The 27,112-nt window shown below is 37.3% G+C and overlaps 1 protein-coding gene across 3 annotated transcripts; it reads left to right on the plus strand.

Annotated features, from left to right (window-relative positions):
- On the plus strand, positions 1-26,425 carry AZI2 (5-azacytidine induced 2). 3 transcript variants are annotated; one of them, XM_072853937.1, is made up of 9 exons: positions 35-224; positions 465-575; positions 9,850-10,079; positions 12,545-12,670; positions 12,998-13,097; positions 14,724-14,872; positions 17,621-17,682; positions 21,062-21,177; positions 24,065-26,425. In XM_072853937.1, the coding sequence occupies exons 3-9, from the start codon at positions 9,855-9,857 to the stop codon at positions 24,451-24,453; spliced, it is 1,167 nt and encodes a 388-aa protein (XP_072710038.1). In that variant the 5' UTR covers positions 35-224; positions 465-575; positions 9,850-9,854; the 3' UTR covers positions 24,454-26,425. The 3 variants fall into 3 exon arrangements, with proteins under 3 accessions (XP_072710039.1, XP_072710038.1, XP_072710037.1); XM_072853938.1 differs by lacking the exons at positions 35-224; positions 465-575 and adding an exon at positions 1-28; XM_072853936.1 differs by lacking the exon at positions 465-575 and having other exon boundaries at positions 24,065-26,424.
- The last annotated feature ends 687 nt before the right edge of the window (positions 26,426-27,112 follow it).

Below are 27,112 nucleotides of genomic sequence, written 5' to 3' on the forward strand. Positions count from 1 at the left end.
GCGCCCGTTGGAGGGGAGAAGGACGGAGGTCCGCGTTACGTGAGGCGTTTGTTGACTTCCTCGAGAGGCGGGGGGCGGGACTGGTGCCCCGGGAATTTCCCGCGGTGGCGGAGGCTGACACCGCGGCCGGGCCGGCGGGGTGGAGGCCGCGACGGCCGGCGCTGCCTCACCGCCGAGGTGACCGCCCGGTACTGACCCGCCTGGCCCGTGCAAGGCCCGGAGAGGTTGGTCCTGGCGCGGGGGACGGGCCCCGGGCGGGCGCAGGGGGCCGGCGGGGGCTGCCGGTGGGGGCTGCCGGCGGCACGTCGGCTGTGGGCGGCCCCGGCCCCGCAGCCTGCCTCTCGCAAGAGGTCCCCGGGGGTGCTGAGGGGCTTCGTGCCTCGTTGCCCGGTGGAATAGGAGCGGTTCCGCCTGGGGACGGAGGCGGTTCTGGCCGATCTTTAGTTTCTCTTCTTAAAATCCAGCCCTTCTCGTGGAGGCAGCAGGTTGGTGGAGTCTGGTGTGATGCCCCTGCCTGCCGTTGCTTTACAGGCGAAGTGTAACTGGGTCGAGAGGGGCATCCCCGTTGAGGGACGGTGAGCATGGTTTATAAAGGTACTTCTAACGCGTTGGGAGTGAGCCTCAGGTCGGCGATAAAACTAGCCAAAAAGCTGCACTTAATTAAGCTGGGAAAACTGGGTGAGTTCTTAGAGCAGCAATTTGTGCGTTAGTATAGGGGAGTCTGGCAAAGGAAATTAACAAAGTAGGATTATTGGCACAGGATGTGAAAACAGAAACATGGTGAACTACTGGAGGAGACTGGAATACGGGTGTTGCAGGCTGTGTTGGTTTGGAAGAAGGGAGTACAGATGAGTGTTGAGATAGTCTTATATGCTAGTGATGCTTTCAACTTTTAAGAAATTACAGCTTTAAATCCTGGTGTTTCACCTGATAGGGAAATTACTCTGATCTCCTTAAATAAATCTGTCACCCAGCAACTTACAAGTGAGAGTGGATTGGGCTGTCAGCTGTTCCAGTGAGTGGTTTTAGGAGCTTTTGCGTTTCTCAGGGAATCCCTTAATTCCCCTGCTGTCTTACACTGTGTGTATGCGGTAAAATCAGCATATTGGAAGCCAGCTCTGGAAAAAGCAGAGTGAGGGGAGGATTATTGTCATAACAGTCAAGTCTCCTCTGGGCTCCAAAGGTCAGACGCTCTTCTGAGACAGCGTTTTCTGAGGCGTGTTATTACGGACTATGGGAAACATTTAATTTCCTGGATATTGGTGTGTGACCAAATGCTACTGCTGCTAGTAATACCAGTTATCTGTTAGCACGTGTATCCTGGAATTTTTATCATAGAAACCAAAACAAATCTAAGATTACTACTACGTTTTGTTCTTTGAATAATTGGTATTTTATAAAAGAACTTGTGATAGAAGTTAAGTGTTGATCAGATGATGGCACTGTAACAAGTAGGAGACTATTACCCCAAATTCTAAGCATAATTTTTGAGCCAACAACTCTGAGTGAAGTCAGAAGGCAGAAAACACTGGTTGAGTGAACTCTAGATCAGATTATATGAAGGTTTTAGCCACTGCCTCCCCTCCCCCTTTTTTTCTAAAACTACTTTTTTTTTTTTTCCCCTCCAGTCCTTGTATGCTACAGTTTGCAGTTCAGAAAAGGATAAAGTGTCCATTGCCAGGATACAAGCTGGTTATGCTTTACAATGAAAATTAAATAGTGAAAAGCTCTTTAAAAGAGCAAAGGGGATGAAGTGACATCTTTGTGCAGCAAAAGTGGGTAATAAATTAGCGATAATTTTAAGATTGCCTAAATTTCAGCAAATATTCTGATTTGGTTTTCAGTATGTCTGTTTTCTATGTGATAGTTAAAAGGTGGAGAAAGTGTGAAATTACCAGGTCAAACACATGAACAAACTGTATTCAGGTACTCAGGGTGGAGAAATAGAATAAATTAATCTCACAATGTTGAAAAAACTGTACACGAAGTTGCAAATCTAGTAACATTTGTACGTATGATACCAATGGAAGCACTGAATTGGAGATTGTACATTATGACTGGAAAACGTGAAATGAGGGCTGTCTACTTAGGGAAGTAAAAACTACCCTGGCAAAAGTGCGGACCTGTAACTGCACATGCTATTGATATCTGATTCTTTTAGAATAGATTTTGAAGAAAATAAGTGAAAAAGTAGAAGTAGATGGGATAAAATGCAGTGTGGATTTACCTTTTGATATATGTTTTCATTCTTTCACAGGTATTTCCTCAACAGAGGAAGTCTAGATAGAGAGTCCATATTCAATAAAAGTGTTACAGTGACAACGAGATCTGGTTCGTTAAAATGGCAATGATAGGATTAATAAAAGAGTCAGGCTAGTAACTAGCTTCGTAGAAGTCAATGGTGGGTTCTGCTGAGGGGGACTTTAGAAACTCCATACGTATGTGGTTTATGCACAATCAACTTTGCAATCAGTCTTACGTTTTTGTTATGTTTATACTATAATTGCATTAAATAACTATTATTTTCATGATTGTATAATATTTTTATGTGGGGTTCTTAGTGTATAAAATGGTAGATGCCACTAAAATTTTACATTTGGGGAGAAGAAACGAAGTTTGAGAAGGGAAGTGAAGCATAAGTTACTTGAACATTCAAAGTCATCCACTTGCAAGCTCCTAACAGGAACTTGTGTTCAAATGACCCGGTTTGACTGAAGTAATGAGATGTAAACCTGAATACAGAATCACAGGACAGCCCAGGTTGGAAAGGACCTGAAAAGATCATCTGGTCCAGCCTTTTGTGGAAAAGGGAACCTAGATGAGATTATCTAGCACTCTGTCCAGTTGTGGCTTGAAAACCTCCACACGCTATGTTAGCGAATTGCAGAACAACCAAGGGCCATCAGTGTGACTCGGTTTAACTTGCCTTTTAATAGCTGTAACAGGTGAGGTGTGTTTCCACTTGAATTAAAAGTTAATGTACTTATACAAAGCTTTCATAATACCTTATCACTGAACTTGTGAACCTATTGAACATGAGTTAATCTGACAGTTGAATTGAGTGGGAGGAAACTTAGACTGGGAGGTAGGGCCTACTGTTCATTTTACAAAAGAAGATTTAAAAAACCCCAAAACAAACCCTCTTAGCTTTTGTAAATAGTTGTTCTTTATAAACATTTTGAAATGGGAAGGAATGAACACCAAAAAAGTGTCTATTGAAATAATATTCAGTGTTAGCATGAGAACATATGGGTTTTTCAGTAACCTTTGAATATTCTTATATTTGGTGCTAGAAAGGTTTAACAGCCAGAAGCCATCTTGTTCCTCCTTGTGTTTCTTTGGCAGTATTGCTTCTAATTAGCTTCAAGATTAAATTTAATAGTTTAATAGACAGGATTATATAATGCTGAGAGGACAATATTTAGTTGACTCCAACATTTTTTTTTTCCCCCTCTCCTTTTCTGATGGTTGTCAGGGAAAGTGTTTTTTGTGACAGCATCCACAGAAAGGCAAATTGAATATATTATGTTGGGGATGCATAGGGTTTGCAGATTGGCAATGAAGATACTGGAGTATGAAACTGTTCAGAGAAAGTAAAATTTATCAAGTACCGTTGTCATAAAATGGGCTTTTATTACTTTTCTGGTTCTTGTGAGAGTAGATTATTTACTGTAAAAAGCTTGAGATTGGAAAAAAATTGCCTGTTGTACCTAAGGAGATTTTGCTTAGCTCCTCTAGCTTACCCAGATGTTCACAATAGATGAACTACAGTGATCTGGTTTGTGAGCTTAGAGACAGTAAGTTTCCATTTCCTGGAGGCAGCAAAATGAAAGCGATTTGGAGGTCTGATTTAGCTGATGTGCTGATGTGTTCTGAAAGAGCACCAAGTATGCTGAGGCTGCACAGCTGTGCCCTTGTATGCATGGACTCTTAGGGAGTGCTTTGGGGCTGTGGACTTTGTCCACATGGAAGGATAAGCAGTGGCCAAAGCTAGCAGCTACTGAGATGCATGTATGCAGATTTTTTGCTCTAAAAATGGAGCAATTATCTGTAAAAAGCGTTGTCTCTCTCTGTAGAACAGACTGTTCACGACTGGAATCAAAGAGAACCTAAGATTTCTGAGGGAGAGACAGAAAATGATAGAGGCTTAAAGAGACTGGAAGTCTTGCTTGTTTTAGCACCATGTGTCATATACTCCATATACTGTGTGGAGTTTTTGATGCTGACTGCAGGAATTCTGTATTTTTTTTGTTGCTGTGCTGGAGGGTCTTTTAAAAAAGGAAAAAAAAAAGCAGTACAACTTTTCTAAAATAAAGGTGAGGGCTGCAACACACTTATTCAGGGTTCCTGTGGATCAAAGGCATTTCTTGAATGTAATGTGTTATTTTTATGTCTACATGCATCTATACACCCTTCTATGCAAGGCAAGGTAAACCAGTACAAAAATTATACTCTGATTATTATAACAGCTGGAGACTGTTCATACTGCCGTTATGAAGTCAAACCCCTCAAGTCTGGAAGGTAAACAAAGTAAAATGGTTCAGACTCTCAGTAGCCTTGAAAAAAATCAGGAACATAGCATCTTGAAATTATTTGCATTTGGCATTTGGAAATATTTTGAAAACCATTCTATTCTCTTTCAAATCAAAAGATGGGGCAAAATGGGAATCTGCTCGATACTGGGAAAAATGTAATGTAATCCTGCTTTTACTATCTCTCCTCCTGATCCGAGAATAAGATTAGCATTTCAAACTACAGAAATCTGTTTGTGTGGTGGTCTGTTTGCTATTAGAGCCTCTGCATCCTGTGTTCCTCATGTAAAATGTGTTTTAGATTTAACTACCTCTCATGGTGTTAATGACTAATATTTGTAAAGCTCTATGTAGAGAAAAGCTATATTTCTGCCAAGCATTTGTAAGAAAGGGAAAACATTCTTACTCTCAATATATTAAATCAAAGCTGTTCTATAACCTACATTAAGCATCAATGAACAACAGAAGTGGTTTCTGGAAACCATTCTTTTCTACAGTATGTGAAAGAAAACTTAAGTGGTGCCATCTCTTCAAACTCATATGCTTATAAACTGGTCATAATTACTCCTGCTAGAACTTAATACTGCGTCCCATCAGCAGTGTATTTGGGTTGTTGTTTTGCTTTGGGTTTCTGTTGTGTTTTGTTTTTTTTTTCTTAAAAAAACATTAGTTATTTAATACAGACAGTAATACTTCATTTAATGTATTTATTTTTGGAAGTAAAGATTAAAGTCCTTTTAAATAGGCTGTTTCATGTGCAGATCATTCTAAAAAAAATACAAATGTAACATGTTTCTTTGTTAGAGGCGAAAGTATTAGGGAGACCTTTCTTGGGATGGGTTGTGTGATAAGTGACATTGTAAAGTTTACTTTAAGTAGGCTGAGATGGACATCAAGTGTATTCATAGACATTAACTTGTCTGTATATTACTTTAAATATTTTAGTGGGAAATCTTTCACTTCATCTGTACTAGAGTAACCAGTTAATCTCATGAATTGCAACTTCAGAGAGATCAAAACTCACGTGCTTCAGTGTGACAGCTCTGGGGCATTTGCAGCAGTGCATACAAGTGTAGCTTTGAATTGGAGAAGCCAAACAGAATAAATCGTGGGCAGAGGTCTGTGGTTGGACTCAGTAATTACTGCTGTCCTGCAAGCCCTTCTGGGACTGCCAGATTTGAGGAGTCATAACTTGTGGAATAATTTAATGCATGTATTGTGTCAGAAAGCACTTCTTTGATTGTTGCTGACAGTTCATATTTTTTAAATGATGTAATATAATACTGGAGAAACTAAATTTTGATTCCTGTCCTTAAAGAGTAAAATTAAAGGCTACTGCTGTAGTCGGGGATTTCTTACAGATATAGCCCCATTTTCTAAGGTTTTGTCTTCTAAGGGTTTCTGTCAGTCGCTTTAATATCATGAAAGAGCTTCTTATGGATAAAGTAGTATTTGTGAGCATGCTTTCTTTTTTTTTTTTGCTTTTCCTGACAGCACAACAAAGAGCTGGGTGAACTGTGCGTTTCACCGTGACCTTTATAGAGCTGCTGATCTTACACTGTTTAACGGCCAGGTTTTATTCTTGTATGAGCTTATATCTTTTATTGGCCTTTTAATACGGGCTTAGCAGGTGCTGGAGAAGTAACTTTGCATTTTTTTTCCTTTGGAAATACTTCAGAAAGTATCTCTACATTGTAGAGAGAAACTGTTCAGGGTTCTTTGTTTTCTTTTCTTTTTTAGGTTGTGTCAATTTGTTTAGATATATTTAGCAATGCCGCTCTAATTTTTCTAATGTGACTTTTTCCTCATGCTCATCTAATGCATACTGAGGTTAGTGGTGCGTATATTATATAACTTACTTTTGAGTCATCATGCACCTATCCAATACAGAGGTCATAGCACTTTTTTTTTTCCTTAGGAAATTTCTATCATATAGTTCTGTAGACTGTGAGATTTGAAACTTTTTGAAATATGCAATAAAAGGAATATTCAGTAAGCATGGGCAACAGACTGATGTTTACTAATAGTTAACTGTTAAAATTATTTTGTATCAACTCATACCTGAGATTTGATAAATGTATTTTTTTCTTCACTTTTTTCCTCTTCTATAAATTTTTTACAATTTTTGCAGTTTGTCAAAAGTTCAACTGTGTGGTTTTGTAGAATAACTATTATGGGAGAAAATGAGGAGCTATTTAGAATAAAATATGTAAAGAGTTTTCCTTTCAGATTGACTGACAATAGCATCATGAAATCTCTGAGAAATCATAGTGGCTTGTTTATTCTGTGAAGAAAAGGTGCTTTCAGTTTCAAGAGTAGTGCTCCTTTCCAAAAGCAGAAATATCCTTTAAAAGGAGTAGGAGGACATCTCAAAATACCAACAGCTTTTTGGTTTTTGAGTGTGTACGCTGCAGCTTTTTGAAGGGATCTTATGCTAAACTTAGAGTAAGGCAAATATTATTATATTTCCTTCATGTGATGCTCTAACATGCTGGGCAAATTGGTGTTCAGTGGTATTTAAATTTAAATTTATGTAAATCTGTCCATTTATTTGAAAGAGATGTCTGTCTGAAGTCTCAGTTTTGTTTCCGTGGTGTTGGGCGTGATCACAATGGTGATTTGAATCATGTTTTTTGTAAAGCTGAAACAACTGCACATTTTTGTGGTCGTAGCAGTGTGATATGGTGTGTGGATATTATTAATTCTTTATGTTAATAGAGATAATGAAAGATAAAAATAAAGTATATACAATGTGAATATTGTGGTGATTTTCCATTCTTGACAGGCTGTTGAGCTTCCAGTACAGAGAAGCATGCTTCATGATAATTTTATTTATTTTTAATAATTGAAGCAAAAAGTGTAAAAAAAAAAAAAAATAAAAAAAAAAAATTGCACAGTTCCTTCTGAATATCCCACTTACTTCATTTAAGCCTGTGTAAGGTGTGTTGCCGCTTTCCCCTCCAAAGTGTTACATCATCAGATCTTTTCTTTAAAGGGATGAGCCGAGAGGAAGGTGTCTTATTTGGGTACCTGTCTCTCAGGAGAAGTAGACTGTTCTTTTGTAGGCAGTTTGTTGTCACTTAGTTGCAATAAGATTAGTCAAAAATGTGTATATCAGATCTTCCTGAACAATTATGTGTAGAAATGTAGAAAAACGTGTATTACAAGCCCCTTTGAATTATGCGGAATTATATGCTTGTCTTCTAAATAGCATCCAGTGCTGGCTTAGAGAGCAGCATCAGAAAACCAGAGCTGAATAATCCTGTAAACTAAATGAGATCTTTCAAGTAAAAAAATGTTAGTGTAACTAGCCCTCTTAGCAGGTGTGGGTTAAGTGTGTACCTGAATTTATAAAATAGTATTTGTGTATGCTGAGTCTTATTTGGAAGGTCTTGCTCTTTTGGCGGCCCATAAAGGCAGTAAGTTTTAGTTGGCAAAGTACAGAATAAATATGGTTTTGTCTTCTGATGTTGTCTCCTGTTTTCCCTTATTGCCATCTCCTGGTGGAACTGATGTGTGCAAGAAATATGGAATGTATGATGCTCAAGTTTAGGAGCTATAGGAAGGTGTGGGGATAAAGATGTATTTGATGTACAAGGTCACACAATCTGCTGCTTTCTTCAAGAGGTGATGATAAGCTGTGACACTTCTTTAATGATGTTTGAGTCTAGTGTTTAGAGAAAAGGAGATGTGTTGCCTTGAAGGCAAGCTCTTGGAATTTGATGAGATGGGTGAGAAGACTTGCAGGGCCCTTGGTAAAACGGGGGAGGAAAAGCTAGTGTTATGCTCATCTTAGAAGGCAAAATGAGCAATTCCTTCAGTCAGTTAATGCAGCTTGAATGATGTAGTGCTTTTAGTCAAGGTCACCTTGTGCATGGAGTGATATTATTCTTGCAATGAAAAGGAAGCAAGCCTTTTTTGCAAGGCTCTTTCTACTTAAGTATGAAGCAGAGCAACAGGCAAGGGAAGCTTAGGCTACCTGTTTCGTTAGAATACATCAAACAGTATGCAAGGCATCTGTTTGCCTCCTGAAGATAACCATTAAAGGGACTTCAGTTTTGGTTTGTAGTTTTCTTGTCCTCTTTCACTGTTGCAACTCCATTGCTGTCTATTTAGTATAAACGAGCTGTCACAGTTTTTTTTATCATGTTGTCTAACTGGCTTGGAGCAAATTGAGACAAATGTGATAACAGCAGTTGTTCAGCTATAGCTGTACTACAGCTCTTCATAATGCTGCAGTCCATGTAGCTTTTCCATTGCTAGCACAGTGAGAGAAATTTGACCACATAGATAAGCTCCAGCGCAGTTGATCCCTTTACCTCTGCTAAACAAAGGAAAGTCTAGTTTGAATTTAAATAGCAAATACACAGTAGGGGTTTGGTTGGTTGGTTGTTTTTAAATCAAACCCCTGAACTTGTTCCTGATATCTAGTATCATTAAGGAAAATGCTGTTGGGGCTTTTCCCTTAAGACCTGGAGTTTAAGAAAGTATGTGGAGTTTTTTAAAGGCGCTATTTTCTTACTGAATGTTTTGCTGTGCCTAAATGATGTGTGTTGTAACAAAACCTCCATCTAATGGTTACTTTGCCTTTGTCATGCAGGTGGATTTGCCTAGTATTTTAGGGTGATACTTTTCTTACGGTCAGATTATTGTCAGTTTTCTCCATGCATGTTGAGGCAGATCATGTTACTGAGTATGTTTTCATTGTCACCTTATTTGCACTCAAGAATTACTGTAATGGTTTTTCAGCAGGATGTTTTCTATTGTGACCAAGTAAAGAATAGCTACTCATGCAGCCAGTTTAAGGACTAGTGCAAGTGTACCTTAAGATTCCATTTTAAAGTTTGGGAAAAGTATAAATATTTGCATTCAAGAATTAAGGAAATGTTGGCACTTGTGCTCAGGAACCACAGCAGTTAGTCAATTTCTTGCAACTCTGATCTCTTTTACTGCTCAGTGCTGACTTGCAAAAACTCTAGTACGATGTTCCTTTGGAGTTCAAATATTTGGTACCAGCTGAATTCTAGGCTGGTGTTAAGCCTTAATAAAAATGAATTTGGGCGTTCATAAATCTGATATGTACTCAAAATATTTTTATCAAGTGACAGTGAAAGATGCCTCTTTCCTAACCAGCATATTTTCAATTAAAATGGGTTTCAAGATTTTTCTGCAAGATTAAGATATTTCTTGATTATTCAGTCTTGTCATACTTAGACAGAAACACCCTGCAGTAGTATTTTGGAAGGTTTTCAGACTTGAGACTCTTGATGAATTTGTCTTTGTGAAAATTTTGCACTCATATCTGTCTTTTTAACAGCTGTCATGGAGGAGTTAGTAGAGGATGACATCTGTATTTTGAACCATGAAAAAGCAGACAACGCTCATAAGAGAGACGGGGAGATTCCTGTTTCATCTTACAGTGGAGATGAGTCTGTTGCCTCACACTTCGCACTTGTCACTGCATATGAAGATATCAAGAAACGACTAAAGGAGACAGAGAAAGAGAACTCCTTCTTAAAAAAAAGAGTGAGAATTCTAGAAGAAAAGGTAAGAAAAAAGTCGATTTACCAGCTTCTGGTAGAAGCTACTTTTTTGCTCTTGGCTGGATGGCAGAGCAGATGGTTAAGTATTTAAAATATGTACTTAAAATAATTTCCAAGTTAAAAAGTTTAGGTAAATTGTTTTATTTGTTTAAGTGAAACACAGTTCGTTCCTCTGGTAGTCTAGTTATGTCATACTGGGATTTTTGATTCTTACTGGGCATCTATGTGATGCAATGCAGTAGTGCCCTGCAAAGACACTAGCTTTGATTCAGAAAGACGTGGAGTTGCATTGGATCATTAGTTTATTTCATCTGCCTCTTTATGGTGTTTTTTAATTTGGGCACATGTGGCTTAGTATTGTTGAATAGTGAGGTGCCAAGTCTATAAACTGTCAGAATCAATGTCTGTCAAATTGTCTATCAAAAGAATCTCTTGGGTTCAGTATACCGAAATGATAAGGAAAAATTGGTGGTTAAGTGTATCTGGCTAGGTCTAGCTAATAGCAGTCTCAAACATGAAATACAAAGTTGCAATGCTTAACATAGAGGTGTTGGCTGGCTATTTTTTGATGCAGTAATTCTAAAACATAAAGGACTCTAGGAACTTGTTTTATATGGAGTTTCTCAAGGCCTTAGTCCGGTGAAGTTCATTAAGGCTAAAAATTGACCATGATGCAGGCTTTTCTCCCCAAGTAAAGAATGCTATTGCTAAATGTATATCATCGTTCAGTGGTGTCTTTGTACTGTAGAAGGTCTTGACTTTGATAGATTGCTTTTTTATTAATATAAGATAGACAGATCTAAGAGCTGAGACATTTATTAGAACTTAGTCCTAAGCATGCAGTACTGACTCTTAAAAGCTTACAAAGTATGTATTATTTCATGGCATTGGAATGAAGAGGTTGAGTCACACTGGGTAAAATTTTGAAACAGTTATTCAGGAATTCTTGGTGACTAGTTTGAGAGGATTGGCTTTCTGTCAAAAGGCAAAACTTTCTGAGCACTTTCTTTATATAAGGTCCTGGGGTGGGGGGTGGGGATAGGAATAGAGCTGTAGACTGAATATTCTCTGAACCAAGCTGCATGTGACATCTTTTATGTGCTTACTCAAAATCACAATGAACAGGACTTGATGACCTTGACAGTCCCTTTTAGTTTTGTGTCTTTCGGGTTGACCTGGTTCAGCTTAATTGTCTTCAAGATGATGCTTTGTTTTCTGTAGAGAAAACTTCTGGTTTAGGATGTGAATACCATTAAAAAGTTGCAATGAGAGAGGGCCGCTAGGAAGGCCTAGACTGTTAAGTAACAGAACTGACTTTGAATCTTTGTTAATGGCTAGTATACCTGTGTGATAAAAAAATACATTGGGGTGTTACCCCTTTTGAGTTTTAAATTTCAAAGTGTATGGAAGCTTCCAGAAAGCTTGGTAAGGGTTACATTCTTTCTGAATGGCTTTATTGGGGGTGGGGGGTGGGTGTGGAATGTAAGGGACAAAACTTAAAATGAGTAGTACGCTTACTTTGAGGGTCAACACAAAAAGCAAGGGGCAGAAGCTTCCTATTTTTATGGGTTGCTTTCCTGAACTTTCTTTTGAGCGAACACCTGAAAGAGGAGGTATTTAAGGTAGATATTCTGTCACCTCTTTTTTTTGTGTGTCTCTTAATTTTTAAGAAAATACAGATAAACCTGTCACAGATACCTACATTAGGTACATTGAATGAGTTTAAATGCCTCAACAATTTAAAGCAAGTGTGCAGGATAAACAGAATGAAAAGGATAATGCAATACTTGGTCAAAACAAGAACTTTCTGTGTGGACAGATGTAATTTGATGTAAGACTTCTCTTCTTGCTGTATTATTAAAAATACTGAATATACTTTAACTCTGCTCCCCTCTTTCTGACAATCTAGTTGGTAGTGTTTATTCCCTCTTGCTTGTCTCCTGCCTTAGCAGGCAATGAGATAGTGGTGACCTGGAAGTTAATAGTTATTTGTAAAACAATTCTGCTTTGGCTTTTCTCACAAATACACTGAAAATAAATCTTTGTTTAAATGAGTCATTTAAAAAATGATGTTAATTTTCCTCTTAACTTTCTATATGTTGTGTCTTCATATGCTTAAAACTCTTTTTCCAAAAAGCAGTTTATACATCTTCAGAGTCTGGAAAAACTATGATTTAAGGGGTTGTCAGTGTGAGTAATCATGACTCGTGGATGGTTTTTAAATACTCATACCAGTAAACAAGCAAGCATTAAGTAGGCTTAGAGATTGTGGAATTTGTAGACAGCCTTTGTTGCACTTTTGTAAAAAAATTTTGGTCTGTATCAAGTATTTGATTAATTTATATTCTAAACTAAAAAAAAAAAATGCTGTTAGTTTAATATTGCAGACTGTACTATTGCATTTTTTTAAATTTTGCAGTTCTCAATATAACATATGAAACTTATTTCTCATGTTTGTTAAACTTTTAGCTGCTTGGTTCCCGACTTGAAGAGGAATGCAGTTCAGTTGGGCGTGAACAAGTAAATAAGGCATACCAAGCCTATCGAGAGGCCTGCATTGACCGAGATAATATGAAAAGCAAACTGGATAAAATGGTATGCATTTTTAAGTAATGACTTAAATGCATGTTATATAAGTACTGTATAGCTAGTAAATGTTTACTGTAGAATGAATTTTATTTGCTGAAGATCTGTGGTGTTTGTTTTATCACTCCTTTAGGTTTTTAAAGTACATTATGATATTTATGTAGGAATAACAACTTTAAGTATCTCAGTTTTCTTACTGGGCTAGGCTAATGCTAAAAAAAAAAAATCAAAGCAACAGTTTTCTTGTTTTGTTTTTTTATTAAAAAAAAGTTGAATTGTCAGATATTATAGAAAAAGGCTTCACAAATGGCTTCCCCCCCTGCCCCCCAAAAATAGATGAAAGAAAGTGCAGAATCCTTGAAAACCTTGAATGAACAGTTGCAGTCTAAAGAAGTAGAGCTGTTACAACTAAGAACTGAAGTGGAAACTCAACAAGGTATGCATTTGGTTACTTCATCTTAATGTATGTTGACTAGTCTTAGTGGTTATATTATGGTCTCAGGCATGAAGAGGTTTAGCCCTATACAGTGGCTAGGTAAGAGAGGAGTATACTGCAGTGAGATACCTTGAGCTTGTATACGTGTTCATTCTTGTAAATGGTGACAGGCATGTTTTATTATCATAGATGAGGAGCTCCATGGTAAAGATCTGAGGCTGTCATGTTCTTCCAGTGTAGGTTACTTAATAATTTGAGAAGTGTGCACAACCTGACAATTTAATAGGCTAGTCATGTACATCTCTGGACCCCACCACCTTTTCCTCAGAGTAGGGCAGGGGCATACTTGTTCGAGTATCAAACACTATCCAGTTGATACCACTTTCTCTGGTACCTGCAGATGATCTGGTATATTGCTTTGTTTCACTGTTGGGACATGACAGATAGAAGAGGATGTTGTATAGCAATAGCTGCAGTCGACAACAGCTATCTAAAGGGCTGGGGGGTGAGGAAAGGTAGAAAGATGCTGGTTGTAGAGAGCCTGGTGGAAAGAGAAACAAACAGTGTACCCTGGCAATTCTAAAAGCCCAGATCCAGCTTCTGTTACTGCCATTGTAAAGAGTGCTGTGTAGATGATAGGTACATAGAATAAACCACTATGGAGGAAGAAAAAAATCTTTATTAGTGTACTCTTACAAGAAAAGAGAAGAAGAAAAAGCTATCTATGTAGAGATACGGACTGGACTTCAGATTCTGTACAAATGCAGTCATTTGAAGGGTGCTTGTAGATATTGCTGTGCTTGAATTGGATTACTTTCCAAGAGGACCTCAAGCATGTAATGCACTGCTTCAGTTGCACAAGTCTTTAAACCTATAAGAACAAACCGCATGTAGTAGTATCATTGTTGAGGACATCGTGGTTTAAGGAGGTAAGAAGTGCAGAGTTTATAAAGAGAGCTCTGAAAATGTGGTGATTTCAAGCCTTATTTAGTAATCAATTTTACTCTGTGGGCTCTGAGTGTGTTGTTTAAGAAAAATCAGTGTAGGCCTCCTATTACTGATTTGATGCTAGGAGCATCTTAGGTTTCTTCTTAATAGACACCACGTGAATTTGCTCTGTCTAATAAGAAGACTTACATAACTTTAACACTTCACCCTTTTGTTTTGATTGTATCTTTTGTAGTTCTGTTTGGAATTTCTTGATATTAAACTTGGGAAAAATTTAGGGTAAATTATGTAATGATACAAATCTGAGGGAGGAAAAGGCTCGTGTTTTCAAAGCACGTAAGAAGTATGCAAGTTGGCGTATATATCACGCGTTTGCCGTTAATGGATTTTTGTACTTCAGTGCCTTTTTATGCTGTTACTTCCTCTTTTGTTTATGTAAAATCTCCAGTGCATTCTTGGAAAATAGGGCTCTGTTCTTTAAACTCAGAAAATAGACTACTTCTCTGCCAACAACTTTACCAGTGTTACTATTTCTCTCTTGTCATAGACTGCAGTTTCTTCAGAATGTACAGGATAATTTTTTGTAGGGCATGGGCTGGTTAAAGTGAAACCTTACATATTGAGTTACATTTCTTGAGCTGAGACTGAAATCTGGTTGTCTTGCTTGTCTTCTCACAGTGATGAAAAATCTGAATTGTACTCAGTCTAGCTGGGAAATAGAGAAACTGAGCAGTGACCTGAAAGTGCATAGTCTGGAACAGGATCTAGAAAAGCTCAAGCAAGAGTGCAACAGTCTCAGAAAGGAGTTGCAAAAATCCAAGCAGAAGGTACCTTTATTTTTAAGGAATTTTTGTATCAATAGATTTGTCTGTGTTATAGCATTATTTTGAATCCCTTGTTCAAACAAAATAAAGGGTAAACAAAGGTATATAAAGTATATAATTGAGTGAAAGATGAACATCCCAGTAAAATTAACCTGAAGTATTCTCATAGACTGGCTTGTTTCTTGGAAATACTACACTTACATAGGTGAGATTTCCCAGCCATTGCCCATATAACAACAGAAAATAAAGCTTTACAATTTTTTACAAGTAGCCAGTCAGATCGAAGTGTTCTATGCTGGTATTTGTCTTGGGCTGGACTTCTTAGAAAGTTTGGGCAAGACCCCGTTTGTTTGGGGTTTTTTGTGTGTTTGTTTTTCTTTTAAAACAATAGAATGCTCATGTAAAAAGATATTGTGAACTTTGTTTAAGGAGCTCTAGCATAGCAGGGTAGTTGCATGAAGCTTGTCAGGAAGGTGCATTTTTGTAACAAGGTTTCCAGAATCTTGCTATACCTCTTTTAGTGCCCTTCCCTGCCATTTCTGGGGCAAGTGTCTGTTGTGAGGGACTCGTTGTGTAACATAAATGTGCTTAGGATCTCAAAAAGGAAATTAAGATACCTTAACAGTAATAAAATGTGTTAAGTTTAAAAAAGATTATGTCTAGTGCATGCTTACTGCTTTACATGATAAAAGGTACACTGGCAGTCTCTAGAACTCTGCAGTCACATTGAAGTTACACAATACATTTAAAAGATTTAAATGTGATTGTTTGAAGAGAGACTATTTTAGGTTCCTTATGGTCATTAATAATTATGATTATGTAATCTTGAGTCACATAATATTTGAGTGAGCCAATATTCAGGGTATGTAAGACTCGCAGATGGAATCCTTGCATGGCCATCATCCTGCCTTCAAACGGGATTTGGTTTAATTTGGAAATGTTTCTTTGGCTCTTTTTCTTATGGGTACATTTACATTACTACAGAAAGGTACTTTTGAAGCAAATCTCCTAGTCACCACTGCCTACTGTGCCTTGCATTACAGAGCAGTCAGGAGTATGGGAACTGGATTCCTTTAGATGAAACTAGGACCTCAACCTCTCCTGGGCATTCAGGGACCAGACTAGAGCTGCCCTGAAGTGAAGTCTTTCCCCCTGCTGCCCTCAAAGCATATATAGTTGGGGTGTTGGGTTGTCAGCACTGAATGTGTCACTACAGATATGCTGCTGTCATGACACACTCCTAGCTTACACTGACAGGCTTATGTGCATCAGTTGTCTTGTCTCAGGTGTAGTCTGTGTTTTTTCCACTAGGTGGGGATAAAGCACGTCACCTGGAAGGCATGTGAGGTGTTTCGTTAACTTCCATTACTGTTGGTTGTTGTTTTCACTTGTATCTGGAATTATTCTGGGTGTTTTCAATAACTTGTAAATTCTTGTAACTCCTATGCGGTTCTGGTGTCTTCAGGTAGCTCTATAGAATAGAGTAACAGCTACATAAATTATTTGAAGATTGCCAACTGTATTGTGAGAGTGAATGTTGCTAGAAAGAACAGACTAAAATAGCAGTTGTAAGGAATACTAGACATGACACTGTCTAATGCTTATGCCAGCAGCTTTTGTTGGAAAGAACAAATATAAGGAACAGCTTTTTTTCTTTTTTAAATTCCATTTCTTCTTGATCCTGGTAACTGCTTAATATAGGAAATAAAAAGGTACAAATTTTGAAATGTGGGGTAATACAGCGCAACTTTTTTTTAACTATGAAATTGAAATTCTGATGGGTGGTGGTGGGAAAGTCTGCAGGAGGGGGAAAAATTGTCAAGTGAAATACATGGAAATGTGATCAATGGGCAATGACAAGTCATCATTGTTTCAAACCCAGCTGGTATTTTCATTATTACTGGTTTTAATTACATTAGTTAGCATTTTCAGATGTTTTCTACCTTAGGCAAGTACACTTTCTATTTTTTTCTATTTTTAGATATTTGGGGTTTGCATTGTAGTTGATGCAGTGTGTACATTATACTGACAAGTTGCTTGAAATGTATATAGGCTGTCATGAAGCCACAGTAACAGGTATCAAATCCATAACAGCTTTGGCTAGAGGGAATGGTAGTAGGAAGGGAACATAAAGAGCAGGGATACGAATGGGAACTCATCACAGGTGAGGGTCTCATAGAAACATGACAAACAAAGCGAGCCCAGTGTTTGATGTGGTAAACAGTCCTGTTAACTTCAGTGAGGCTGCTTGTATTTTAATTTTGAAATTTTAAAGCAGCCTTTCAGACTCAAGGGATAAATTATGTTCTATCATAAAACAAACTTGTGGAAGTAAATCTATACTGAAACAGTTTGCTTTAATTTAAAGGTCTTTATATAGTGGCGCAGGGAAAGAACAAGAGAAGAATGATTACTTTTTTTTTTAATGGAAGTCAAAAGCCTGGCTCAGTTTTTGCTTTTCAAAGAATCACAAATTCTGAGAGCTCAGCTGTTTAAAAAAAAGAGAGAGTATGGGTGGTGGCTGAGCAATGCTTTCGTATAGGTAGGTAGTTTAAGCATTTTTAAGTGGAAATTCTTAGTAGAAGTCTTTATGTCCATTTTGAAAGCCACTGCAGCCAACAGAAATGAAGACTACTTTACTTCTGAATTTCATTATTAGCAAAGTTGTAGTTTCACTGCAGTATTTTCAGGTAGAAGATCTGAAATGACATGTTAATTCCTGCTCTGTCTTCCCCTCACTCTGTTATGCAGGACCAGGCTCAAGACAAAAATCTGTTAAATGGAGACCTCCTTCAAAGGCAAGACATCCAGAGGTATGAAAATCAAGTGGCTTTTGTGTTTTATTTTTAGTTTACTGAGGGTCAGTTATTTGAACAAGTAAATATTCTTGCAGCCTGTTCAAATGTGTTATTTCAAATTACATAATCCAATTTAAAGTCTAGGTATACTGATTTAGCAAGATCATTGTGATTTTTTTTTTTCTTTGTTATGTTGGTAGTCCATGATGATGATGATGATAAAACATTTACATCTTCAGATTGTTGGACAGAAAATGAAAGTTAAACTATCTAGGATTTAAAAATCAGCTTTTTAATAATTGGTTGACTTGAGGAGGTGGTAGATACATTTCCAAGTCTCGTCCCAGCTATAGAATATCTTAATTCTGCATATGGGGAGGTGTCTGTGTTTGCATAGGTGATGGCTTCAAATCTCTTGCTTAGTGTTGGAACATAGTCTTACTTAGTGCAGTGCAATAATATTTCTACTAGAAGACATTTTAAAGGATTTTTTTAATATTGAGGAGCCATTGTGTGACCTATTAAAAAAGAAATAGCAGTTTTTCAGAAAAATGCTAAAATATTGGAAAGCATTTGTGTTCATTTTGCAGCCATTCAAATAAGTGTGCTTATGATATAAACTCTTACATTATCCTGTCTTGAGTATGTGTGCCATATTAGAAAGTGTATATATATCCTTTAATTCTTTATGCAAGAGAAGAATTCATGAATGCATGAAGGTTCCCAAATGTTCTGTCTTGCAGAAAAGAAATACTAACTGCATCTCCTATACCCAGTTATGCCTGTTCGTGTACTTACACGATTTTCCACAAGAGGGAAGAGTGGTCCTTCATAATGACAGATTGTTTAGTGTAATACCTTGTTGCTTACTTGGCTATTGAAGAGATGGGAAAGGAAATTAGTCACTGAAAGAGAACAGTACAGATATTTCTTTTCATATGTTCTCTGGTGTAATGATGATATTGTACGCAAATTACACTTTCACCTTTCACCTTGACTGGATAGCTAGATAGCTAACACTTTTTCTTGTGGTTTCTGCTGGAGCTTCATAGTCAGTCTTACACGCCTGAAAAAAGGTGTTAGCTCAAGGTATAGCAGGTATCTCTTTGATCTTCCAGAGCAGATTTATTCCACAAAGTGACGTTCAGGTGGCAACCATGTGAATTAGCATATGTACAGTATAGTGTTTATTGTAATGTGATATAAATAATGAATGTGTAATATGTACTGAATATGTAAGCCCATCCAAAAATCTGTGGAAAAACATTTGAAAAACCTCCTATGCAAAACATTTGTTGTAGCAAGCAATCCTGCTGCTTATGGGAGATGGAGGCATTTGCAGTTAGTTAACTCTTTGGAAAGTCAGTAATTCACGTTTGTCAGCAGCCTGCAAATCTGATTTTAAATTCTTGGTTTGCAAATCTACTTTGCTGTAGATTTCGATAGGCTTATTATATTCAAGGTATATATTACATGTTAGAAGGCAGTATAGGATAAACTTCCAAACACCTGGAATCCTTGGTTTTCAATTGCAAATTCCTTGGAAATGAGGCTTTGCAATGGGATTCTAGGTCAGTATCCACAAAAACAATTACAATAAGTTATGTGTGATTTAAGTGGAATTCTGGTACCTGCATCCCTTTGCAAGATGCTTTTAAATGCATGTTACAAAATTTATCTAAGGACTTTCCTTCTGGTTGGTGGCAGACACTGAGCTGTTCTTATATTTACCACTTTTATATTAAGTATTGGACAGTTCTGTTTTGATATAACTAAAGTTTGCTTGATCTTATTTTTGAGACCAAAACACATGAATAAATGAAGTGTGGTTGCCACATCAACTTAGTTTTAGAATTGTCATGTCTTAAAAGTTCAGAGAGCCAAATGGATTCTGCAGTAAAAAGGCCACAGGTTTAGCTGAACTTCTTGAAATATCAGTTCTGAAAATTTTAACTTTTTATCTATCAGAATTGCTGATACCTAATACATTACCTGTTAAACGGTCATCTTCCTCTGTTCTTTTACGGAGTTTTTGAATCTGAATTTTTGTATTCTAGAGAAATATTTCTGGAGAAGTTAAACCAAGAAGAAGGTTTAACTTCTTTGTTTTAAGGCGACTCTTTTAGCATTAACTTGCAGAACAGAGTAATAGCTGTTTCTCATAGTGCTTTTGAACACATTCATGTCTGATAAATTTCAGCAGGAGTGATCCTAAATTGCTGTTTCAGAGGGATAGACATGTTTGAAAATACAGTTGTTATATAGCTTAATGGTTCTTAGTCATCTCAACAATAGTTTGAGGTACTGAACTGTTTTCAAATAAATATCTTTGAGGTGAATATAGTGAGGAAGAAAGAAATATTCTGAAAACTCTCATCCATGATACTTGTCCTCAATGAATGTGTTTTGGTAGAATGTTAAGCATTAAAAAAACATTAAATCATTGATTTCATGTTTAAGTTGAAGTAACTGCATCCTTATGTCTTTGAACACTAAGTTAATTATTAATCAACATAAATGTGGTGTTCAGGGAGCCTTTGCTCAGAATTTTACCAAGAAACATATGGTGATGCTGACTTTTCTGATTTTGTTGTTCTTGATTTTCTTACCAGCTAATAACCTGAAACTTCAATGTTGGAACAGTGGTGCTGTTGCTAAATATGTTTCCCATATTATGCTGTCTTATCAGAGAACAAATTGGGCTGCTATTTTTTACACTGGCTGATAAGGCAGTGTTGTAACATAAATTAGATTACTTGAATATGAAACAGTATGTTTTATAATTTAGTTTGGTCTGTGTGGGGGTGCTCAGTTTGGATCTTGGGTATCTGGTCTGAATTCATTGTAGCAAAATGAATGGTGTAAAGACCCAAATACTGATTTTGATGGACTATTTAAAGCTATGATTAATTAACATTACTGGGATCATAACGTAAGATGGTGTATGTGGTCACTTATCAGAAGCCATTCTAAGTTAATACTCTACCTTGTTTGCAGTCTAGTGTCCATTTAATATTTTTTTTAAAACATCTTCCTTTGAGATTACTAATTTTATGGTAAGATAGTTAGTTTCAAATAATGAAATTGGAGAATATGCTTCATATTTCTTTCCATTTGGGGAACTTGAAATTATTAGTATCATCTAGTATGTTAATATATAATACATTGTATATTGTGATATGCAAGAGTCAAAGTATACAAAGGTCCATCAGTTTAAGATAATTATCAGTACTGCTCAATTCATTTTTTAATTATGGTACTCTAGTAAAATTTGCAGTGTATGTCAGGCAAAACCGATTTATTAACAGTTAATGCTTGATAAGCATGTTGATAGGCATGAGGGTGCTTTAGAGGTGGCAATTATTTAACTTTTTAAAAATTTTTGTTTTAAAAGTGCACAACAAGCATATTGGGAACTGAAGAAAGAAATGTCTAATTTGCATCTAGTGACCAACATGCAAGCTGAGGTTCTACGAAAACTGAAAGCAAACCCAACAGCGACCAAGAAAGGCAAGTCAGTGTTTGCAGTAGCAGACCTTACAAACACAGACCGTTGATTCAAGCTGTACCATTTTAAAAAGAAACTAGCTATCATATCTTATCAGAATCTCATCAATTGAAGTTGATAAGCTAGACTATATTATGGTTCCAGCCTACCCATTTTCTTCTTTTGCTTCTGTCTCATACTGGTCAACTTCACACATAAGGTGTTGCTGATGTGTTTTTTTTTTTTCTTCAGTACTGTATTCTGTTCCCCTTGTGGCTTTTTTCTCAGTCAAGTGTTGCTTATGTGCACAAGGCTGAGGTGTTAAGTTTACTTGTATTTGACCTTTTACCACAACTGCTTCATATTAGGGGGAAAAAAGTCTTTTTGCAAACGCAGTCTTATTTTCCCAGTATAGAATATATAAAGTATTAATTCGGCAACATTTTAAAGTCAGACTTTCTGAAATTCCCTTATGGTTGCATATTTCTTTATGTTGGCATTCAGAAAAGTTGTCTTTTTTAGCAAAATGCTATGCAAGATGACATTTTCTGAATGTCAAATACTGAGGCTGCAAAACTGCCTTATTTCTGCTGCTACGTTGCAAACAATTAAGGGGAAAATAATTTCCACATAAAGCACATATAATTTCTGCAAGCAGTTCCTCAGGTGGTTCTTCTATTTCATACGTACGTTTCTCAAGCCAAATGCTTTACGAGAAAGCGTTCTTCCTCTGGTGGGGCCAGACTATCAGTATGACTGTTCATCGCAGTGTTTATTTCCTTTGTTTTCTGCTCACTTCAGTTGTGGTATTTACTGTGTTCACAATACAGAAGATGCTGGTGAAAGATGGTGAACTTGGTTACAGTGTATTGGTGACAGTCTCTGATGTCCCTGTCCATTACAAGATCAAGACGTTTTGTTTCTAAACGGCTTTGATTGGCTCGGTGAGATAACGATAGGATTCACCTCCAGGTCAATCACTGCCTTTGTCTGTGGCCAGCAGTGATTAATGGTCACTCTCTGGTACTTGGCTGATAAATTATCCACACATTTTCTAGACTTGGTCGTATTGTTACCAGGTGAGTCTGTATTCCTACAATTCTAAGACACATTTGTCAAACTTCAGCAGAGAAACTGGGAAGTGAATGAGTTTTTTAATCCTTAAGTCTATTGAGGTTTGATGTGATCATGGAGTATCTTTCTGTCCTTATATTTAATTTGGATTTACCTGTCTTGACACTACACAAGTACTGATTTTTCTCTTCTCCTACCTGGTGAACAGTCTGATTTTCTGAGGTTGCTAATGCAGTTGTGCATCCACAGCTATAAAAGACATTATTGATTGACTGGGAAACAATGGATTTTTGCCTTTTGCTCTGTAGGCTTTTTTCAGTAATTTTTCAGAAGTATGTACAAGTGAACAGGTTCAGCAGAAATGAAAACTGGTGGGGTGTTTTTGTTTACCTTGCTTGTCAGCCACTCTTATGAACACAATGCAGATATATCTGTGCTTATATTTATAGAAAAATCTTGGCTTATGCAAAATACGGGTAGAATTGACTTAAAACTTCCACTTCCTATACCTGTCATACTAGCTGTTTTACCATATACAAACTAGTTGCTGCTCTAAGAGGTGCGTTAAGTCTGCAGAACACAATGTGTTCATTGCTGTGTGCATGATGCATCAGTTAACTGATTACTGATAACACACAACATTGCTGTGTGTATGATGTAACAGTATCCGTTAACACGCGGATTCTACTTAGCTGTCATTTATGTATGGAGGCATTTTCAAAAAACGTGTGTCCACTTTTGGGGTCTCTTTCACATTTTCAATCCATTTTCAGTGGATTCCATTTTTCTTTAACTTCTAAAGGTCTGTAGACCTCAAGTTGCTTTTTACACCTGTCAGCACAAAGATCCAGCAGTTCCTTAGCATGTCTTACAGATATGATGCCTGTGCTATGGGAAAGTGCTTTTGGCTGACATTTGCAAATTGGGTACTGCCTTTTAATTTATAGTGACAAACGGAAGTTGTCTTCTTTGACCAAGATACTGGCTCCTCTTTCTGTCCCTTAAGCACTGAAGTTACAAATCACAGTTCATACTCAAGATTCATAGCTGTTCCAGAAAACGACCTGTAAGATGTGAGTTTCTTTAACTACAGGAATCATTAATCTACTCCCATTACATGTTTATGTAAATTATCACTACAATAAATGACCCAGTTGTATTTGGCCATCTGTTCAGATGTGCATTGAAGGTGCAGCTCTTTCATTTCAGGTAGATGCTGTTCTGTTTCAAAATCCTCCCCTTCCTAGCACAGTTTAAAACTCCCTTGGAATTTCAGATGGCTGAACATTGCAGTCTGTCGCTTTGCTTTCAAAAATCAGGCAACAGTGGAGCACACAGAACCCGTGAATACCATGTGTTTCCCTCTTACTGCTTCATGGACAGTGAGAATTCAGGTTCTTGGCAGCCTGAGAACACAACTTGTTACAAGAATCAGCAGAGTAGGGAGAGGAGTGCTATGTGTAAGCAGTGTTCTGAATCTGGTCGACTTCTCCAAGTGCATGAAAATCCTGTTTCAGCATTCATTTCAGTCTTGTTGAAAAGACCATCAGTTTGTTTATTTGTGTTGAAGTGGGAACTGGGAGGTTTCCTTGGTGTCGGGTATATTTTAGACATTGCGATTTCAGGATCTCTGGTTCATCTTGCAAAATCAGACTGAGGAGGTTAGTATGTTCAGTTCATAACTTTTAAGTAGTTACTGAAGTAAAATACGGTCTGAAAATTTGTAGCTTGAAAACACTGGGTTTAACATACCTGCTGTACTGTAGTACATTTGGAGTATATGAAAAACGCATTGGATAGTGTAATTTTAAAATCTTTTTTATCTTCTTTCTTCAGCTGCCTCTGCTGCACCAGTACAATGTGTTGACTTGGACATTTCAAAGCTGAATTTGACATCTGGGGTAGTCTATAAAAAACTCTCACAAAATGATAAAGTGCCCTGCAATGCTGTGTCTCCCCCTCTGCCGAGAGATGTAAAAATCCCATCTGAAAGGGTGACTCTACAAGCATGGACAGATGAGAGACCCATTCCAGTTGATGGGAAAACGTTTCAGGAACACCATTCTTATGGAAAGAGCTCTCTGGAAGATAATTCCTGGGTATTCCCAAGTCCTCCAAAGCCTAATGAGAATGTGTTTTGGGAAATGAAAAATAAAACAACCTTGTTAAACTGTCCAGCAGGTTACCTGGATCAGTGTAATCAAAACTGTCTGCACAAGAGCTAAACACTTTTTAGAATGAACTGAGGCTTTTTTAGAATGGTTCTGAATAGGCACCTTAACGCTTGAACTTTTAAAGAGGGAAAACAGATTGCCTGAAATGTTCTTTCTTTATTTTTAATTCTAGTTCTGAAACAGAAAGCCTAGTCTTCCTCTGCTGTAAATCAGGAGCAAGTTCCCTGAAGTTAAGGCTGTGCAGGTATAATGTAAATATAAAGAAATCTAGCATGGGACCTAGATAGTCTGGTACTGCAAATGGCATACATTTGCAAAAGATTACACTGAAAAGTGAGTTCTTGGAATAAAACAAAGTAATCCAGTTCTCTATTTGTTTGCTATTTGTACATTATCAAGAAAAAACTTGGTATCCTGTGTTAAAACTTGTACCAGCTCGGAGCTTATTTTCTGACAGTGTTTTTTTCAGATTAAGACATAAAATGAAGAATTAGATAATCTCTCTCTTACTCCTTTCAGTTAACTTTCTGATTCCTCTGGTTTAGAAATGCATTTTTATGTAATTTTTAACCAAGGTAGGTGAGATTTTTTTTTTTGGTGAAAATCTTGATTTATATTAGGTTATCCTGTTTAGATTGCACCATTTGGGGCCTTATTGTGAATTATAAAGGATCATAAGTAATGCTGCTGAACACTGTGAATCCTGGATGTTCAGCTTGTTTCCCTCAGTTCATGCTGTAGGAAACCGACTTAATTCTGCGCACAGTGGTGCCTGCCACAGAGTCATCCTGTTCACAGTGCAGTTATCCTTATTGTGCCTCCTTTGCACAGCACCAGAACCTTGACTTTGTATTTCTGTGGTGGTGAAGGCTACTAACTTTTCTTTTATTAAAGAAACAAAGCCTTAATTTAATTGGACTAGGTGTTGTAGCATTGTTGATATACGTAAGAAGTATTTTTGTGTTATCTTAAGTATGCCACTAAGAACTAGAGTTATTTGAATTGCAACTACTTGCTTTATAGGTTATGGGTGTCTAAGTACTTTTTTTTTTCTCTTAAGGCCAAGAACTGGTTTTAGACAAATACAATTTATACCTTTTTTTTTTTAAAACTGCTCTGCTTCGTATCTGGCTTAAGTGAAGTGCCTTTGCTGAATACATTGAAGAAAAATGCTTTGTGTTTTAGTTCCATGATACCTAACTTGTAATGGGTGGGAAGACAATACTAAATATGTTATTTACAGGTGGGTGGGTGAAGTAGTCAACTTCACAGGTCCAGCTTAAGATCGGTGTGATAAAAATTAATTTCGCAGCTTTTTAGTAGCAAATTATCTTAAAATTGCTTGCAAATACATGAGGAAGCTGTGACTGTAGCATAGCCGTGGTAATGATGGGCTGTAAAAGTGTTACCAAGGTGCTACATGACCTGTGTGGTTCCAGACACTTTCTCCCCTGTGGAGCAAGTACTTCATATGACACCCATCTTCTTCTCTTTCAGTTTGTCTGTCAAAGTTGAAAAAATGCCTTCCAGATACCTTCTACTGTATTAGTGAACAGCATACATAAATAATGTTTCCCATTCACCAGATATTGTTTTTATCTTTCTATTATCTTGCTCACGTATGCTGGCTTGTCTGTGATTAATGGAAATGGTGTCAGATGCTGGAATTTATTCTGACCAATGAACACAGCTGACTCAGGGGAGTACGATGTCTTGGAAAGTAATAGAACAAAACCCAATATGCATAAAACAAATCCAAGTCACTAGGCTTTAGCTGATAGAACCAACTACCTGTGTAATAACAAAGCAGCAGAAAACATTTCTCATGTGGCTGCATAAGCTATATGGTATCTAGTTCTAATGTAGCTTACTTTTTGGGGTTCCCCACCTGAACATTACAGAGGTTTTTTATTAAGTAATGTATTATCAAACCGACATCAACATGATTAATACTTTGATTTGTGCAATGAAGGAATTCTACTGTGTAAGATTTTAAATAAATTTATTTTTGTTTGAAATTTGTTTCACTTACAAATCTCCTTTCAGTATTTGGCACAAAATTTTTTACTTGGTTTTAATTTCTTGATTGTGTATAAAGGTCATTCCAAATACAAACAATTAATTTGAGGTTCATCCTCCTCCATTCAGGAAAAAACCAAACAGCCTCTATAGACTGCTTTGATGTATTCTGGGAAAAGTGTTCTCTTAGATGTTGAAACCTGAAGGACTTTGTTACCTTAAGCTATGGCATGTTCCTGGGGTTTGACTACTTGTGTCAAAAGGTTCCTGGTCAGCCTGTCCTGTGTGACAGGGAAACATAAAATTAAGCTGCTCTGTGCAGTGCCTGAGAATTTCCAGGCTTTGCCTTTGACTCTTCATTTATCTTCCGTGCCGCTTCCCATGCTGGACAAGGGAGCACTGATGTTTGCCAAGAGGGACTTCAGAAGACCTGCTGCTAACAGAGAGGAGGGCAGGATGATGGAGAGCTTGCTGTAGGCAGCATTTCCAATCCACTCACTCATTGCTGTGGCCAAACCGTAACATTTGAAAAGGAAGTACCCAGATTTGAAGTCACCTGGGAGCTAGCTGGCTTGTGAAGCATCTGTTGGTCTGAAGCATACAATCAAATTTTGACCCAGGATGGAAAAGTCATTTAAATCCATGCCACTAGTGGCTTACAGTGCTTTTTCCATTTTCAGAAGTGAAAGCT

The sequence above is a fragment of the Ciconia boyciana genome, chromosome 2 (assembly GCF_034638445.1).
Source record: "Ciconia boyciana chromosome 2, ASM3463844v1, whole genome shotgun sequence".
Lineage (NCBI taxonomy): Eukaryota > Metazoa > Chordata > Aves > Ciconiiformes > Ciconiidae > Ciconia > Ciconia boyciana.

Coding starts and splice junctions, on each gene's coding strand:
- AZI2 (XM_072853938.1), top strand. CDS start 9,855: ATGGAGGAGTTAGTAGAGGATGACATCTGTATTTTGAACCATGAAAAA. Junction 12,671..12,997: donor AAAGCAAACTGGATAAAATG/GTATGCATTTTT, acceptor CCCCAAAAATAG/ATGAAAGAAAGTGCAGAATC. Junction 14,873..17,620: donor TGCAAAAATCCAAGCAGAAG/GTACCTTTATTT, acceptor TCTGTTATGCAG/GACCAGGCTCAAGACAAAAA.